This window comes from Oryctolagus cuniculus, chromosome 2 (genome assembly GCF_051225735.1).
Source record: "Oryctolagus cuniculus isolate XC-2025 breed Fujian yellow rabbit chromosome 2, ASM5122573v1, whole genome shotgun sequence".
In the NCBI taxonomy this organism is placed as follows: domain Eukaryota; kingdom Metazoa; phylum Chordata; class Mammalia; order Lagomorpha; family Leporidae; genus Oryctolagus; species Oryctolagus cuniculus.
The window spans coordinates 136,560,274-136,579,561 of record NC_142868.1 but is presented as its reverse complement, the minus strand read 5'-3'; the positions used below and the strand labels follow the sequence as shown (position 1 = coordinate 136,579,561).

At 40.3% G+C, this 19,288-nt stretch overlaps 1 protein-coding gene across 30 annotated transcripts in view; it reads left to right on the top strand.

Moving 5' to 3' along the window:
- The window catches only part of ZNF638 (zinc finger protein 638), a 166,219-nt gene extending 155,011 nt beyond the window's left edge, over positions 1-11,208 (top strand). For 21 of the 30 annotated variants that reach the window (XM_051842783.3, XM_008254265.5, XM_051842784.3 and 18 more), the window contains 6 exons: positions 322-387; positions 1,502-2,453; positions 4,489-4,593; positions 8,378-8,479; positions 9,360-9,478; positions 10,890-11,208. In XM_051842783.3, the coding sequence (XP_051698743.3) occupies positions 322-387; positions 1,502-2,453; positions 4,489-4,593; positions 8,378-8,479; positions 9,360-9,478; positions 10,890-10,955 (1,410 nt within the window). In that variant the 3' untranslated portion in view covers positions 10,956-11,208. Of the gene's footprint in view, positions 1-321; positions 388-1,501; positions 2,454-4,488; positions 4,692-8,377; positions 8,480-9,359; positions 9,479-10,889 lie in introns of those variants that run through there. The other 9 variants (XM_051842786.3, XM_051842785.3, XM_089327574.1 and 6 more) reach the window with 3 other exon arrangements.
- Positions 11,209-19,288: the final 8,080 nt, after the last annotated feature.

The following is a 19,288-nucleotide window of genomic DNA, read 5'->3' as shown; positions in this document are numbered from 1 at the left end:
CTCCTTAGCTGATTCAGCACTTTGCTTCTGAATGGGAGGTGATTTCCTCTCTTACACTGATGCTTTGTCAGGTTTCTAATTGCCCAAATTAGACATTGTGGATCTAAGGAAGAAATGATCAGAAAGACCGAATTTAATTCCAACTTTGAGAGTTGTTTATACCATTCAGTGACTGTTGACTTAGTTTTGTGTGCTTGTTAGATAATTATACTTGCATAATTGATTATAGTTGAATAATGTTTTATGTTTAAATTCCTTTTTTTGAATATTGATATTAATAACCTGTGTAAATTCTGGTTCTTGTGTTATTTAATATTTCAGACTTTGGCTGGGCAAAACACTAAGAGTTCTAAAAGCACCACTGGTAGAAGTTCCAAAGCTAAGGAGGTAAAAAAAAAAAATCCAGTAACATTAACCTTTCATTTCACCCTTCCATGGCAGAGTTTGTCTATCTTATAACTCATACCTGCTTACTGATGTTTAATGAGTGAGAGCTATTCAACAAGGGACAAGAATGAAATGTCCTTTTTTTTTTTTTTTTTTAACTGTACCATGAATTCTTCACTTTTTTACCTTGAGCTAGGCTAAATAGTTTATCACTAATAGCAAACTAAATGTATAGAAATCCCATGGAAATTTATTTTCTTCAGGCACAATATTTCAAATCACAGATATTTTTTCATTTACAGTTATATTACATATTTAGTCTTTTTTTTTGACAGGCAGAGTGGACAGGGAGAGAGAGAGACAGAGAGAAAGGTCTTCCTTTGCCGTTGGTTCACCCTCCAATGGCCGCCGCGGTCGGCGCACCGTGCTGATCCGATGGCAGGAGCCAGGAGCCAGGTGCTTTTCCTGGTCTCCCATGGGGTGCGGGGCCCAAGCACCTGGGCCATCCTCCACTGCACTCCCTGGCCACAGCAGAGAGCTGGCCTGGAAGAGGGGCAACCGGGACAGAATCCGGCGCCCCGACCGGGACTAGAACCCGGTGTGCCGGCGCTGCTAGGCGGAGGATTAGCCTAGTGAGCCGCGGCGCCGGCCTACATATTGAGTCTTAATTTTTTCATATAACTTTCTTAATATATAAACTTTCTAGCTGGTACTGTGTATCTTTTTTGGGGTGCTGTTAGAAGTCCAGTAAGTCTCCAAGAACACTTGGTAGATATTTCATGTACAGAACAGTAAATTATTTGTTTATATTGTTTGACAGATCCTTTAAATGAAGCATTTTTGCATTTATAGTTCAAAATATCATTTATGAAGTAATTGTAATCTTAATTGAAATTAGGTAAAAATAGAAGATTGATATTGTTAGGATTTTTGGCATTACTTTTAATAGTTGATTCATTTGTGGTGCTTTTAAAAAAAATGAATTTTGACCTTTAGGAAACTTCTTTGTACTAAAATTCCCTCGAAAGACATACACCACATTTATTGTGACTTATGGGAACTCGGCCAGTTGGTTAATAGTTGTTCACAACACTGATTCTTAACTCTCCAACAGGAACCATTATTTCCATTTAATTTGGATGAATTCGTTACTGTGGATGAGGTTATAGAAGAAGTGAATCCTTCTCAAGCCAAGCAGAATCCATTAAAGGGAAAAAGGAAAGAAGCTCTCAAAAATACTCCTTCTGAACTTAATTTAAAGAAGAAGAAGGGAAAGACTTCTGCCCCTCGTGGTGTTGAGGGAGAATTATCTTTTGTAACATTGGATGAGATTGGGGAAGAAGAAGATGCAGCTGCACACCTAGCACAAGCTCTAGTTACTGTAGATGAAGTAATTGATGAAGAAGAACTAAATATGGAAGAAATGGTAAAAAATTCAAATTCACTTCTTACATTAGATGAATTAATTGACCAAGATGACTGCATTTCCCATAGTGAACCTAAAGATGTTACTGTTCTGTCAGTGGCTGAAGAACAAGATCTGCTCAAACAGGAACGCTTGGTAACTGTGGATGAAATTGGAGAAGTAGAAGAACTACCTTTAAATGAATCAGCAGATATAACTTTTGCTACTTTAAATACTAAAGGAGATGAAGGAAATAATGTAAGGGAATCCATGGGGTTCATTTCTTCTCAGATGCCTGAAGACCCTTCTGCTTTGGTCACTGTTGATGAAATACAAGACGATAGTAGTGATTTGCATTTAGTGACTTTGGATGAAGTAACTGAAGAGGATGAAGACTCTCTGGCTGATTTTAACAACCTTAAAGAAGAGCTGAATTTTGTTACTGTTGACGAAGTTGGAGAGGAAGAAGATGGAGATAGCGATTTAAAAGTAGAGTTAGCACAAAGCAAAAGTGACCGTCCCACAGATAAAAAGGGGGATAGGAAGAGAAGAGCTGTGGACACAAAGAAGACAAAACTTGAAGCCTTGTCTCAAGGGGGTCCAGTAAATGAGAATATTATGGGAGAAGATCTGAAAACAATGATTGAAAGACACTTAGCAGGTAGATACTTGGAGGTGGTAGCTTTTCTATTTTATAAGAGGATTACATTTAAAATTAATTTAAAAATATATGTTGTAGAGGTAGGTGTTTGGCACAGCACATTAAGCCACTGGTTAGGATCCCCACATCCTGTATTAGAGTGTCAGTTCAAGTCCCAGCTCCTCCACCTCATATCCAGCTTCCTGATAATGTGCCTGGGCAGCAGATAACAACTCAAGTGCCTGCATCCCTGACACGCATTTGGGAGACCCAGATGTTGTTCTTGGCTCCTGGCTTTGACCTGGCCCAGCCTAGGTATTTACAGGCATTTAGGGTGGTGAATCAGTGGATGAAAGATTGATCTGTTTCTCTCTCTGTGTCTCTTTCTCCTTCCCTGTCACTCTGTCATTCTGCATTTTAAGTAGATGAAAACAAATGAGTGTTTTAAAAATAAATTTATATTGTGGCATTACCATTAATTCACCCTTTATTAATGTTCCAAGCCAAAAGATTATACTAACCATTAATAAAAGAGAACTTCAAAAAAAAAAAAAGGGGGGGGGGGCGGTGCTGTGGTGCAGCAGGTTAATGCCCTGGCCTGAAGTGCCGGCATCCTGTATGGGAGCCGGTTCGAGATTCAGCTGCTCTACTTCCGATCCAGCTCTCTGCTATGGCCTGGGAAAGCAGTAGAAGATGGCCCGAGTCCTTGGGCCCCTGCACTGCTTGGGAGACCTGGAAGAAGCTCCTGGCTTCGGATTGGCACAGCTCTGGCCATTGTAGCCATCTGGGGAGTGAACCATTGGATGGAAGACACACTTTCCCCCTCCCCTCCCCTCCCCTCCCCTCCCCCTGCTCTCTCTGTGTAACTCTGACTTTCAAATAAATAAATCTTTAAAAAAGTGAGAACTTTAGGAAGTTCATGAAAAATTGAATTATAAGTTGATTTTATTGCAGAAGATTTTTAAAATCCATACATATAAGGAATTTTCAAAAAAATCATAGAAAATATGTATTAGAGAAAACCGCATGGATTTCATACTTTTTTTTTCTTTGACAGGCAGAGTGGACAGTGAGAGAGAGAGACAGAAAGGTCTTCCTTTTGCCGTTGGTTCACCCTCCAATGGCCGCCACGATTGGTGCGCTGTGGCCGGCGCACCGCGCTGATCCAATGGCAGGAGCCAGGTACTTATCCTGGTCTCCCATGGGGTGTAGGGCTCAAGCACATGGGCCATCCTCCACTGCATTCCCTGGCCACAGCAGAGAGCTGGCCTGGAAGAGGGGCAACCGAGACAGAATCCGGCGCCCCCACCGGGACTAGAACCCGGTGTGCTGGTGCCGCAAGGCGGAGGATTAGCCTAGTGAGCCGCGGCGCCAGCTTCAAACGTGTTTTTTTTTTTTTTTTAATAAGCAAAAGGATGTTCACACCAGATTGTCTTCCAGTTTTTGTTTACATTTAAGATTTAGCGTAATTCATAAAAAATATATTTTCCTTCATTTATTTTACTTGAGAGACGGTGCCAGATGGAGAGAGCACTCATCTTCTGGTTCATACCCCCAAATGTCCACAACAACTGACACTGGGCTAAGTAACCACCCAAGTACTCTGATGTGGGCATCTTAAAACAGTAGGCCAAATGCTGCCCTAAAGTGATATTTTTAAAATTTTTTATTTAATTTATTTGAAAGAAAGATCTTCCATCTGTTGGTTTACTCCCGAAATGCCCCCAACAGCTGGGGCTGGGCCAGACCGAAGCCATTAACCTGGAACTCCCATCTGGGTCGCCCATGTTCTTGGCAGGGACCCAAGAACTTCAGCCATCACCTGCTGCTTCCGAGGTTGTGCATTATCTGGAAGCTGGATCTGAAGCAGAGCTGGGACTCAAGCCCAGCACTCTAATTTGGGATGTCAGCATCTCAAGCTTAACCTCTGTGCCAGACACCTGCCTCTTGGGTAGTATTTGCAAAAATGTAAGGTGTTAATATTCAGATAATTTAATGTGTTTAAAGCAGTTTAAATATGGCTACTGTAGCACTAAAGGAGACTTTGTTTTTAAAGCTAAGACACCAACCAAAAGAACTAGAATTGGGAAAGTACCACCATCAGACAAAGCTGCTGGAACAGAAGCAGGCAGAGGTGAAGAGGCCTTCCACATTGAGGAAGGTAAACCAAGACTGGGAGTGTTGGGGGAAACGATTCAAAGATCTGCCATCTGAGAAGAAAAATAGAAGAATGGTGAAATAGAGCAGGAATGGAAAAAGGCAATAATTAATTTTTTTTTAGTTTTATTTGAAAGAGATCTTCTGTCTTTCTCTCCAGATGTCTCACATGAATAAAACTGTATTTAGATAATGAAGCATCAGTATTTGGAATGTGACATATTTGTGGACATGATGTATGAAAGGTTTTTTTTTAATATTTTATTTTTTTATTTGAGGGTGTTACAGACAAGGTGAGACAGGGTGAGACAAAGGTAAAGCAAAAATTAACCACTAGCGTGCCTCAAAACACTCGAAGAGTATCTCTCTTATCATTCTCTTTGAAGCACCTTTCCTGTCATTTTTTTTTTTAAGCTTTACCCATTTGAAGGTCAGAATTATAGAGAGAGGAGAGACAGAGAGGTTTTCCATCTGCTAATTTACTCTTCAGATGGTCACAATGGCCAGGGCTGGGCCAAGCCAAAGCCAAGAGCTTCATTACGGTCTCCCATGTGGATGGCAGGGGCCCCAGTATCTGGCTCATACTCTGCTGCTTTTCCAAAGCCATTAGCAGGGAGCTGAATCAGAAGTGGAGCAGCTGGGATATGAACTGGTGCCCATATTTTGGCTGGCATTGCAGGTGGCAGCTTCATCTGCTATGATGTACACCAACCCCTTCTGTTGTCTTTTTTTTTTTGTTTGGTTGGTTTTTTTAAGAGATTTATTTATTTATTTGAAAGGCAGAGTTACAGCGAGTCAGAGGCAGAGAGAGAGTTCTTCCATCCATTGGTCCACTCCAAATGGCTGCAACTGCCGTAACTGGACCAATCTGAAGCCAGGAACCATGAGCTATTTTGGGTCTCCCACGTGGATGCATGAGCCCAGGACTTAGGCCATCTTCCACTGCTTGCCCAGGCCATAGCAGGGAGCTGGATTGGAAGTGGAGCAGCTGGGACTGGAAATCTCAGCTGGGCCCTCAGTGCTGCTCCACAATCTATCAGAGATCTCCTGCCTTTCCAGTTTCCTGATCAGTATAAATAACTTTTTACCCCATTTGCGTCATCTAGCCCATTCCTTACTGGATGACCTGCCAGAGCAAATGCAGAATCTCTCTTGTCTGTCAAATTGAATTTTACTTATGTTGGCTGCTTTATATGATCAAGTCCTACCAAATTTTTTTTCCCCCAGGGCTAGCATTGTGGTGCTGGAGGTTAGAATACCATTTTCAGTGCCAGCGTCCCATATTGGAGCATTGGTTCAAGTGCCAACTGTCCACTTCCCATCCAGCCTTCTTCTAATGCACTTGGGAAGGCAGTAGAAGATAGCCCAGATGCATGAGTCCCTGCCACCCAGATGGGAGACCCAGATGGAGTTGTTGGTTCCTGGCTTCTGCCTACCCCAGCTTAGGCCATTGTGGCTATTTGGGGAGTGAATCAGTGGATGGAAGTGTGTGCATGTGTGCTGTCTCTGTTCCCCTTGCCCCCAACACAGACACTCACTATATATTTCAAATCATTTTTTAAAAACTCTTTTTAAGCTTGGGATCCCTGTGGCTCCTTTCTCCTTCCTTTCAGAACAAAGCACCTAAAAGCAATCACCCTTTTTGAAAAAAAAAAAAAAGATTTCCTTGTTTATTTGAAAGCTAAGAGTTAGCACTTCCATCCACTGGTTCACTCCCCAAATGGCTGCAACATCCAGGGCTGAGCCAGGAGCTTCATTCAGGTCACCCAGGTGGGTGACAGGGGTCAGTTACTTAGGCCGTCTTCTCCTTTTCCTAAGCCATTAGCAGAGAGCTGGATTGGAAACAGAGCAGTCGGAATCCAAACCATATGGGATGCCAGCATTGTAGGTACTGGCTTTACCTGCTGTGCCACAACACTGACCCCAGAATCACCCTTTTTTTTTTTTTTTTTTTTTTTTTTTGACAGGCAGAGTGGACAGGGAGAGAGAGAAACAGAGAGAAAGGTCTTCCTTTGCCGTTGGTTCACTCTCCAATGGCCGCTGCGGCCGGCACACCGCGCCGATCCGAAGGCAGTAGCCAAGTGCTTCTCCTGGTCTCCCATGGGGTGCAGGGCCCAAGCACTTGGGCCATCCTCCACTGCACTCCCTGGCCACAGCAGAGAGCTGGCCTGGAAGAGGGGCAACCGGGACAGAATCCGGCGCCCCAACCGGGACTAGAACCCGGTGTGCCGGCGCCGCAAGGTGGAGGATTAGCCTGTTGAGCCGCGGCACCGGCCCCGAATCACCCATTTACTTTTTCTTTGGCTTCATTCTCTACCACCTTCTATAAACTGATGTTGATAAACCCCATTGGGTTGTCAAACATGATTTTTTAATTGTGTTTCCTCTTAATTTAGTCTCATTTTAGTTTTCTCCATCATTGTTGCTATTGATCACTACCTCTTTTTTGAAGATCTTTCTCATGGTCAATAGGTATTCCTCCTTCCTTGTCTGGTCTCTTCCATAAACAATCCATGATGTCAAGCTTTAGGTAGTAGCTTAATAATCTGATTAGTAGTTTTCCCCTTTAGGATTTCTTGAATAATATAGAAAGAATTATCTTATTTACTACTTAGTAATAGTGTATTTCAGTTAATGGACAGTATGTTTGACAAAAGGACCTAACTTTAGAAAGACATTACCCCAAACATTTTAAACGTAAATGAAGTGTGCCTTCAGAGTGGCAGGAGCCAGATGTGTTTTGAGAAAGTTCCTTAGCTGGGTAAGGAGTTAAAGTATTTTAGGAAGAGATTAGAGGCAGGGAGATTAAGCTGTTTTAACCATCAACTCAAGCAAAGAAGATAGCTTTTTTTTCTCCCCTACTTTTAAATAGACTAGGACTTCCTAACCAGTAAAATATGAAGATTAAGAGAAGAAGGAGTATTGATTTCAAAATTTGTAGCTGTACCCTCAGATTTGGTAAAGTGTAGCCCAAATGTGTGGAGTGAGGAGCACTGAACTTAAAGTCACAAGTCTTGGTTTAGCTTCTGTCACCTGCTGGCTATGCACTGGAATCATAATAGATTATTACCTCTTTTAATCTTGTTTTCTCCATCTATGAAGAAATATTTAATAATTAATCTTATCTCATGTGGGATGAAAGCTAAATGAATAATGTAAAAGGAGTTTGTTTAGTACTGTGCAACAGTAGGGTGTTTCAGTTACTGAAGGTAACTAGAATCTCTTGAAACCAGTTTCCATTTTTATGTCTGCCCCAAGACCATGTTAATGCGGGATCTGCTAGCACAGAGTAGGCTTGAATGTATGTCATTTCACTGGTGATTCTGCTTAACAAGGATCTTAAGCTGTCAGTTTATGTTAAGTTGTTTAGGTTTGAAGCACCACAATACAAGGCATCAAAATTATCTCTGCTGGTATCCTTTTCTCCTAATCTTCACTCTCTTCTCAACTCAGCATCTTGCATACATAAGTTAACTCTTGCCAGTAACTATAGAAATTGGACTTCTTCCCTTATCCCTCTAAATTATTTCTGGAACAATATATAAATTAAAATTTATATTAGCCTTCATCCTACACCCCAGATCCATTTAATAATTCTGAATTTACTCATTTATTTCTTACATCAGAGAATCTTAGAGAATATTGATGAGTGGTCAGGTGGGATTAACCAAGGAAAATGTTTCCTTTGAATTTTAAGTTAGTCTTTGAAAGTAGGGAATATCCAATGTTAACTTCACAAAGTCTATAATAGCTTTTTTCCCCCTCCTTAAAAAATGTAATGGCTTTAGTTGATGAAGACCCTGGATTAAAGGATTCAGAACCAGAGCGAAAACGCAAGAAAACTGAAGACTCTTCTTTAGGCAAACTGGGGGCACCTGATACTCCTGAAGGTAAAGTAAAATGACATTTTTTTTTCCTTACTCCTATGAAATAAAAATTCCAGATCATAGTTAATGTTTTTGTTGATTAAATAATTGACACTTAAAGTGCTGCTCTAAAGTGGAAACTAGCAAGTTTTACACATCGGTGGTTATGAGGACATTTTATTAGGTTGATTTTTCGGTCAAGGGTATTTGTATTGCAGACACAGAGACAGAAAGAAAGGTTTTGCTTCTGTTCGTTCACTCCCCAAATGGCCCCTATGGCGGGCACTGCGCTGATCCGAAGCCAGGAGCCAGATGCTTCTTCCTAGTCTCCCATGCAGGTGCAGGGGCCCAAGCACTTGGGCCATCCACAGCAGAAAGCTAAACTGGAAGAGGAGCAACCGGGATTAGAACCCGGTGCCCATGTGGGATGCTGGCACCACAGGCAGAGGATTAACCAAGTGAGCCACAGCACTGGCCCAGGACCTTATTTGTTTATTTGCATACTCCTCAAGTAGACAGCTGCCCATCATAATGCTGCTTCTCCCTGTTTTATTTCAGCTGGGGTTCCCAAGAGGTTTATTTCAGACTGCCACATTCTTATCCAGTGAATTGTTCTGAAGCATAACTGAGGAGTTCTGTGTTATCTAATCTAGTTAACTTGCAATATGTCATTGTACTGGCATTCTGGAATTCCCTGGAGGTTCTGGAATATTGTAGAGTTTGTTAAAATATAATGACCTGTGTTTTGTGATACTGCTTTTGATCTCTAAATGCATAGCAGTTATATTATGCTTGTATGTAAGCATACACTATAGTTAGCAGGTTTTTCATGTTTGGACAAATTGATTAACAACAGTTAACCATTTTTTCTCCTTTTTCTTCCATCTCAATTTCTGTCTTCTAGATTTAGACTTTCTTGTACCGAAGGCTGGATTCTTCTGTCCAATTTGTTCTCTTTTCTACTCAGGTGAAAAAGCAATGACAAATCACTGCAAGAGTACACGTCATAAGCAAAATACAGAGGTAATTTTTTTTATTCTTAATATATAAAATTTTCAGGTTCTGTTGTCTTGTAATTTAACTGTTTAAGTGTCTACCCAAAAGATACCTTTTTACCCATTGGGAGAATTTTTGAATATTTATGCCAGTTTTTTTCTCAAGTCCAAAATCCTATTTTTTCCTTTAACTGTACCTTGCCAGTAATTTCTAGTCCTTGTTCCTTTTCCTTGGATAACATTTGCCAGAGTGGATTCAGCAGATTGGTGATCTCAAATGACACTCTGTTAAAGTGTGAGAAACTGTATTCTGATGCCCTCTTATGAAGTCATGTACATATTACCGTAGTAAAGTTTGGAAATTGTCTAGTTTTCTGGTTGTTTATATTTAGCCCACTTTCCAAAACCACCAAAAATTCCTGTACATGTCTTTAGAAAGTGCTACTCTGGAGGCTCATCCTTAGCCAGTCATATAACAGTAACTGAGCTGTTGTTTGCTGGAAGCTTATTTAATGTCCTCATCAACTTTAGGAGGTAGATGCTGTCTTCTGATTAAAGATGAAGGAACAGACTTAAGATGGTCGACTATCTAAACACAAGGTCACATTCCTAGTTAGCATTAAACCTGGTGTTTGAACCCAACTCTTTTATTCTAGGCTCAAACCCTCACACACTTTGCTATGCTACCTGTACTCTTTAATATATATATGTATATGTATATATATGTAATTAATATATCTTACCATTTTTCCATTTAAAATCTTCAGCACCTTCATACTGCACTTAGACTAGTATCCAGTCTTTTCATTTTGGATCTGTAAATCTCTGCATGATCTAATTGATTATTTTCCTACTTCTCTGAACTCAGTTTTTTGTTTCTCACTACATTCTAGCTTTTCAGGTTCTCTTTGTTCATTTTTTCATACATGAAAGGCCTCTTGCTAACTTTATATTGCTATTCCTTTGCCCTCTCCCAGTCCCACTTGCATGGCCAATTCTTCTCTTTGATTTCAACGCAAATGTCAGCTCCTTAGAAAGGCCTATGCTCAAAAGACGTAGCTAGAGTGGAACACCCCCTCCTACCCTATGAGGAGATCATGCTTGATCAATTACCTTATAATTTTAGAGTGCTTACTACCACCCAGAATTATCTTGTTTGTTTTTTCTTCCCAAATAGAATATAAGCTCCGTGGTATAAAGGGCCTTACCTTATCTTGCTGACCAGCTACATCCTCAAGGACCAGGTGTAATGCTTGGTATATCATAAATATTAGATGATTGATGAATTAAAGGAAGCAATTACTTAATATACTATGTTTCTAATTTTTATTTTGTGGGATTACCCTTTAAATGGTAAATATATGGAAGTACATAAGATAGGTTTGCACACACAGGAAAACATCTAATAAGTATTTTATATTGTAAATTGCTTTTAACAGAAATTCATGGCCAAGCAAAGAAAGGAAAAGGAGCAGAATGAGGCTGAAGAAAGAAGCTCTAGGTGATGGAGGCAGAAAAGGGAAAATATTCATTAGAAATTTGTTTAGGGTACAGTTGATTTGTGTATTTTTGTTATCACTTAATTTGTAATTTTTGTTTAAGAAACAAATATTCATGTTGTACAAATTTCTGATTACCCTTGATGTAGAGAGACTGATGGGGAAAGTATGATGGGTTTGATTTTTATATCAAATCATCAGGCATGGAGAAATATCTTTTAGAAGTGTTAAAATAAATGTTCCTACTGTATATTTAAAATATCGTCTTGTTTGTGACTGATTTATTGAAGACTTGCTTGTCTCTGATTGCAGACAAGGTTCTCTACAACCCCTGTGATTTGGGACATACAGGGGTTTTTCATGTATTACTAGAAGTCATATAGCATAACAGTGTTTTAATTTGCTTTGACCGTTTATGTACAGATCAGAGGTTTCCTAAAACTCAAGTTTTTCAGGATAACATTATATTACATCATTTTTGATGAAATAGATTTGAGTACAGCATTGCTTGATCTTTTAAGTGTTGTGGGGAGATAATGTCTTCTGTTTCTGATAACACCTGTTATTTCTGCCAGAACCTATTTAAAATAGCTTCTAACAAGTCATTTAGTATTAGTTTGAATCTACAGAGCAACCTTTACTTTCAGGGGACCATCAAATGTTACTTTTTAAACCATTTGAATTCTTATGTAATTTGTAAATATACAAAAAAGTAATTCAGTGAACTGTTAGTAGAACATAGCCCTATAGGACTATACTTCAAATGAAAGTCTGTTGACTTTGAATTGTTTTAGTATTTGATTCCGCAGTCTCTTCTAAGAGTAGAGTGTACCAGTTGGTAATAGAAGGTGAATGAAGGGGAAACAACAGCAACAAAAAACCCAGCTTTGTGAGTATTTCTTAGCTTACAAGCACAGGTTACTTCATAGTTGACAAGAAATAGGAAAAAAAAAAGTCAGTACTTCCTTGTCACAAACTCACCACACACTCAGTTTAGACTTAGCCACAACCTAAGCACAATGACAGAATGCTACATGCCACACATTATTAGGGAGTGGAGTGGGGAGGTAAGTGGCTTTTGGGTGCCAAAAGTCCTGGAATTAAAACCATATGGGTGAATGAGGTAATGAGAGGGATAAGAGCTATTCCAAGGTCAGAATCAGGTGCCAGGAAGCTGAAGCAACACGGTCAGAGTAAATAAGAGTCCTCTTTTTTTTTTAAGAATCTTCTTTTACTAATGAGCTTGCTTCTGGGACATTTATGACCAGGGAAATTATAAATTCTGAAACTTGTTTCAATCAGCCTTGAAGTCTTTAGGATCTAAGTGTGAAACTTATTTCTAATTATCCAGAAAACCACTATTTTACTTTTAGAATTGGGATCCAAGGGAATAAACTATGAAAGCATGAAATTGGAAGGGTGATTATTGTGTTTTATCCAGTAATCAATGTTGACAGGTAACTACATCCTAAATAATGTTTCTTTCTGGTGCTTTTTGCACTTAACACTAGTAATTTTTGTCACAGGGCTCTAAATACAAAAGATTTTTGTGAGGTTTTCTAAAAATGAATGTGTTCTTTGTGTGTAATGTTAGATGTTCTTAAAAAATCTTGAAGTAATCTCCCTCCTTTAGTCAGCTACACAATGTAACATTTGTTGGTTGAGGAATATAATTTGAATTGCAGCTTATGTTAAGTTTCTGTCATTTCATCACCTAGATGCCAAAGCAAAAATAGACTGCATTCAATACAACTTCTATAAAAATTCTTAGATTTTATTAACCTTTTGACACAGAATGCTGTGGAAATTTGCCTCTCTAAAACTGGTCTTTTGGGATTTTTTTCCCCTTTAATATATGGGACAGTTTTTTTTAAAGCTTACAAGTTTTGTTTTGATGTTTGATTATGGAGCATGTCAAGCATACTAGAATATCAAACTAGGATAATACACCCTCATACACTGATTCCTAGTTTTCAACAGTTAATGAACTCAAGGGCAGTCATATACCTATGATTGAAATACATATATTTCCACTACTAACCCTCTTACTTTAAAGGAAATCTCAGGGGCTGGTGTTTTCACACAGCTTGTTAAACCTCCTCTTGCAGTGCCAGCATGCCATATTGGAGCACTGGTTGAGTCCTGGCTACTTTGCTTCTGATCCAGCTTTTTGGTAGTGTGTCTAGGGAAGCAGTGACAGCTGTCCCAAGTTCTTGAGCCCCTGCTACCCATGTGGGAGATCAGGATGGAGTTCCTGGCTCCTGGCTTCAGCCTGGTCCAGCCCAGGCTGTTGCAACCATTTGGGGAGCAAAGCAGCAGATGGAAGACCTCTCTAACTCCCCTCGTGTCTTTCTGACACTCTGCCTTTCAAATAAATAAGTGAATTTGTTTTTTCAAAAGTAAATCTCTGGGGGCCGACGCTCTGGTGCAGCCGGTTAAAGCCCCAGCCTGCAGCACTGGCATCCCATATGGGGACTGGTTCGAGTACCAACTGCTTCTCTTCTGATCCAGCCCTCTGCTATGGCCTGGGAAAGCAGTGGAAGATGACACAAGTTGTTGGGCCCTTGCACCAGTGTAGGAAACCTGGAGGAAGCTCCTGGCTCCTGGCTTCGAATTGGCGCAGATCCAGCCATTACGGCCAGTTGGGGTGTGAACCAGCAGAATGGAAGACTCTCTCTTTCTCTCTGGCTCTGCCTCTCTCTCTCTAACTCTGTCTTTCAAATAAATAAAATAAATCTTAAAAAAAGAAAAGTAAATCTCTGTATGTTATTTTACCCATGTTTCATTTCATATTATCTAAAAGATACAGATTCTTTTTAACATAACCAATATTATTTTAAATCATCTACTTATAAAAGCCCAGGTGAGCTTTTCAACTGTATCATAATTTTTAAAATTTTATCATGTCTGAATCCAGATCTAAGTAAAGTCTATACTTTGTGATTCTGTGATAGATCTTTATATATTTTTAAAGATTTATTTATTTACTTGAAAGAGTTACAGAGAGAGAAGGAGAGGCAAAGAGAGAGCGAGCTTCCATCTGCTGGTTCACTCTCCAGTTGGCCATAATGGCCAGAACTTGTGCTGATCCAAAGGCAGGAGCCAGGAGCTTCTTCCAGGTCTCCCACTTGGGTGCAGGGACCCTAGGACTCGGGCCATCTTCTACTGCCTTCCCAGGTCATAGCAGAGAGCTGGATTGGAAGTGGAGCAACCAGGACTTGAACTAGTGCCCATACGGGATGCCGGCACTAGCAGGCAGCAGCTTTACCCGCTATGCCACAGCGCTGGCCCCCAATCTTTATATTTTTTAAAATACAGGTTGTTGTCTCTCAATTTGTTTTAAAGATTTTTGTTTATTTATGTGAGAGGTGGAGTTACAGACAGTTAGAGGTGAGACAGAAAAGTCTTCCATCTACTGGTTCACTCCCCAGATGGCCAAAACAGCTGGAGCTGGGCCAATCAAAGCCAGGAGCTTCCTCCTGGTCTCTCATGTGGTTACAGGAGCCCAAGCACTTGGGCCATCTTCCTTTGCTTTCCCAGGCCGTCACGGAGAGCTGCATGGGAAGAGGAGCAGCCAGGACTAGAACCGATGCCCATATAGGTTGCTGGCACCGCAGGTGGAGGATTAACCTGTGTCACAGCATCGGCCCCCTCTCATAATTTATTTGATAAAGAATTGGATCCAATATTGATCCATAAAGTGTTTGGTATCAGTTTGTGATGACATAAGTATGGAAATTGAGTGTTTAGAAACGTTTTTGACTGTGATTCTATGTCTGTTAGATGTAACAATAAAAAAATGGGATTTTTTTTTAACTTTGGCTTTTATAAAAGTATTAGTCTTCAGTGAATTAAACTAGGGGGAAAAAAATTGATCCAGCACATAGTTTGAGAAGCAGTGCTTACAGGTTTCCCACAGGCTGGATGTTTTTTTTTATTGCAACGTTGTAGTTTTTTGTCTTCTGTATAACTTATAATCTGTAGTTGAATGTGAACACTTTATTAGAGTTGGGTTCTTTTTTTGCTTTTTGGCAAGACTAGTTAAGGCAGCAGTGGTCATTCTAATCTGGAGGCGAATATGTTCTGGTGGGATTTTACTAGCTGTTACTGGTTGATTTTGATCCATTTATTAAATAGGGGTTGCAAAATTGTGACATTTTAATTCTGTATTCCTTCTTTGCTTGAAAGCTGAAATACTTCCCTGAAGAGAGAAATTTATCTGCTCTTTTGCTGCTCACTGGTATAATTTGTACACGAAGCACATGATAAATGTTTGATGCTTTTCCTTAATTTACCAGGTTTTCTTTGTTTTTCAGAATAAGTCATTTCATTGGCATCTGCCAACTGTGATAAATTCCTTTTAAAAATATTAATGTGAATTTTAACATACATGTGTTTCAGTCCTTGCAGTATTAGCCTTGTTGCTCAAATTGTCCCCCCCCTTCATTTTTTATTTTTTTCAACTCTTCTTAACTTTATGTATATGTTAAGATGTTCCAGGCTTATCTTGTAGAATAGTACTCCATAAAGTTCATTGGAAAATGAGGTTAAATGATCAATTCATTTTGGTGCAAAAAAATTGAAATATATATGCAGAAGATCCTTTGTGTACTTCCTGCCTTAGACCCAAGGTCAGTTATTTCTCATGGTCATGGCTTCTGGGTTTGCTTTTCAGTGGATGGAACTTAGAAATACATGTTTTGGGGGCTGATGTTATGGTGTAGCAGGTGAAGCTGCCACTAGGCGACACTGATAATCCCATTTGGGTGCCAGTTCATGTTCTGGCTGCTCCGCTTTTGACCAGCTCCCTGCTAGTGGCCTGGGAAAAGCAGCATAGAACAACCCAAATGTTTTGTCCTTACCACCCACAGGTGAGACCCAGATGAAGCTCCTGGCTTCTGCCTATCCCAGCGCTGGCTGTTGCTTTATGAGTTTTATGGATTACATATTTTTTAGCTTTGATACTTCATGTTACAAGGACTTGAAATGTGTTCTGAATTCAGGGTCATAAAACAAGATGTATTCAAAAAAATCTAGCCTTTGTCTCATTCCATTCTATATTCCTTCCCTTCCGGATACAGGTAACTAACTTTATGCTAATTTTGTGATGTATTATTTTTTTAAAAAATCAAGTCATAAACATTTGTATACATGGGGTTATCAATTTTAATATCTAGTGCCTTCTAATGATCACTTACCTAAAAAAAAAAAAAAAAGTGAGACCAGCAAGAACAGAAGTTGAAGCTAGAAGAGAGCCAGAGAATACTTGAATTCTGTGTAACCTAAGAGGTTGGAAATCACCAGATGCTGAACCTTTCAGTGTGCAGAAATTAAGTTCTATGAGGTGAAAGGAAATCTACTTTTTGCTAAAATTTTAGTTTTTAAAAAGGTTGGTTTTTCTAAGAATACGTTTTTAAAATATTGAAAAAGATGAGAAAAACAATGTTTTGGGGCCGGTGCTGTGGTGCAATGGGCTAACACCCTAGCCTGAAGTGTCGAAATCCCACTTCTGCCGGCTTCTCCACTTCCAATCCATCTCTCTGCTATGGCCTGGGAAAGCAGTAGAGATGGCCCAGGTTCTTGGGCCCCTGCACTCGTATGGGAGACCCAGAAGAAGCTCCTGGCTTCGGGTCAGCGCAGCTCCAGCTGTTGCGGCCATTTGGGGAGTGAACCATAGGATGGAAAACCTCTTTTTCTCTCTCTCTGCCTCTTCTGTCTCTGTGTAACTCTTTCAAATAAATAAATATTTTTTTTAAAAATGTCTTGAGAGTCCATGAAAATGATGTGCTATGACTGACTCTTTACCACTTTATTCTGATATTTATAATTTTTCACATCAATGGATATAGGCTTCTGAGGTAAGGTGCTGAACTTAAAAGTGTATGTGAACAAAGGTATATTAATCATGTTCCTGTCCTCCTCAAGGTGTACATGAGAACATGAGCACGAGAGGATATTTGATAGTGCAGCCTGTGCTAACTATCTCACTGAGATATGAGAGGTCAGCGTGCAAGGAAGTAGGGAGAGGCTTAGAGAGTAAAATGGAATTATATTGTTGGATTTTTTTTTTTTTTTTTGAAAGGCACAAAGAGATCTTCCATTTGCTGGTTTACTCCCCAGATGACCACAATGGCAAGGATAGGGCAAGGCCATGGCCAGGAGCTCTGAACTCAATCTGGGCTTCCCGTGTAGCTGGCAAATAAATACTTAAATACTAGCAAAGAAATACTTAAAAAATAAAGAATAAAGTAGACAAAAAGAAAACTTTGGAGACTTAACTGTATAGCTAATTATATTACATGTGGCTAGACTACATACATTTCAATTAAGGTGTTCTGAGTACTTCAGGCATGAACTGGAGTTAATTGGCGTAGTGTATTCTTTGTATTCTAAGAGGACCCTAAATCCTGGGAATAAATGTTTTGCTTTTTCAAATTTTAAGTCTTACAGAAAAAGTAATGCAGGTAATCCTATTTAAAAAATGGTCACAGCTTATGCAAATGATTTGTGTAACAGACATTCTCATTTATATAGGATGAGCTCAGTTCTCAAACTAGACACACAGATTAGGAGCAAAAATAAACTGTTGGTAGCCTGTGTGCTAATAGGTGCTAATTCTCAGAACATAATAGTGAAAATATGACTCCTATGTTTGCCAGTGTGATAAACATTTTATAGCATCCTCAATCTTCAAAATAATCCTAGGGGAAAGATAATATTCTGATTCTCTTTTTACTTAAGAGGCAGCATAGGATGGTTACTTGCCCATGGTTACACAGCAGTAAATGATAGAATTGGGACTAGAAACCCAGTTGTTTTTGTCTCAGCTGGTCAGGAAGAAAAGTCCATGAGTAACACAGCAGTATCACTGCATTGGCAGGACTGGGAATCCCAGGAAGGAAGGTTGGCCTTCTTTGTATCAGTGTGGAGTGCTTTACCTACCTACTGAAGTGGTCACGGATAAAGTGGAAAACTTAACTCATTGATAGGAATGCTCTTGAGTCATTGGTTAAATGGGGTATTTTGTCACTAATATTTGTTTAGAATTACCTGTGGACATGGTGCGTGTCACAGCTGTTAAGATGCCACTTGAGAACATCCCTTACCACAGTGTCTGAGTTTGAGTCCCAGTTTGGTTCCTGATCCTAGCATCCTGTAAATGTACACCCTGGGAGGCAGTAGGTAATGGCTTGAGTACTTGGGTCCCTGCCACCCACGTAGGAGACTTGGATTGAATTCTGGGTTCTTGGCTTCAGCGTGATCCAGTCCCAGTTGTTGGTGAGCATTTGTGGAGTGAACCAGTGAATGGAAGGTTCTCTATCTGTGTGTGTGTGTGTGTGTGACCCTCTGCCCTTTAAATTAACTTTTTTTAAAAGATTTATTTTATTCACTTGAAAGACATAGTTAGACGGAGAGACTGAGAGAGAGTTCCTCAATCCACTGATTCACTGTTTAATTGGCTGCAATGACTGGGCGGGGCCGGACTGAAGCCAGGAGCCTGGAGCTTCATCCAGCTCTCCCACATGGGTGCAGGGGCCCAAGCATTTAAACCATCTTCCTGCTGCTTTCCCAGGCACATTAGCAGGGAGCTGGATCAGAAGTGGAGCAGCCAGGACTCAAACCAGCGCCCATATGGGATGTGGGCATTGCAGGCAGCCTCTTTACTTGATAAGCCCCATCTTTTAAAATAGGGATTACTATGGCATGTGGCAGTAACAAAGAAAATGTCAGTTTTGTTTTTAGGTTCTATACTGCACTCGCTGTGTGCCACCTTGGAGTGGGCTGTACCTGTTGTCCTGCATTTTATTACATCCCTGGCAGTGGGAGTTGGGCAGTCCTGCCCCATATTGGAGCATTTCCTTCAGCCCTGCGGAACAACCAGAGCCTTCTAAACTTTTCCTGACATAGCAGAAAAAACTCATGGGTGGGCAGGAGCTTGCTGGCTCCTTTTATGAAGGCTCACCAGAGGGTTGGGTGGAAGTATAACTAAGGCACCACTGCTTGTTGAGCTTGGGTGAAGCCAACATGTCCCTGCTTTTTGTAGGCCCCCGAGCTAAGGCTACTAAAGTGTCACAGGCCAGAGAAATGGCTCCTGGTTTCACATAGCCATTTACAGGGATTGCAGTGACTGGCTAGAAACTTCCTCGTGTTCAGCCTTCCCAACTCCCAAGAGGCCTGCTGCCACTTCCTTTCCCTGTGGGTGCTTTCCCAACCAGGGAGCAGAGTTGGCCAAAAGGCCTCAGGGAAGTTGTAAAGATAAGGTTTTAACTTCCACACTGATGTACATTTATCCTGCAGTTATTGAAGTGGCCCCACACATTGCTGTGAGCTCTTATTAA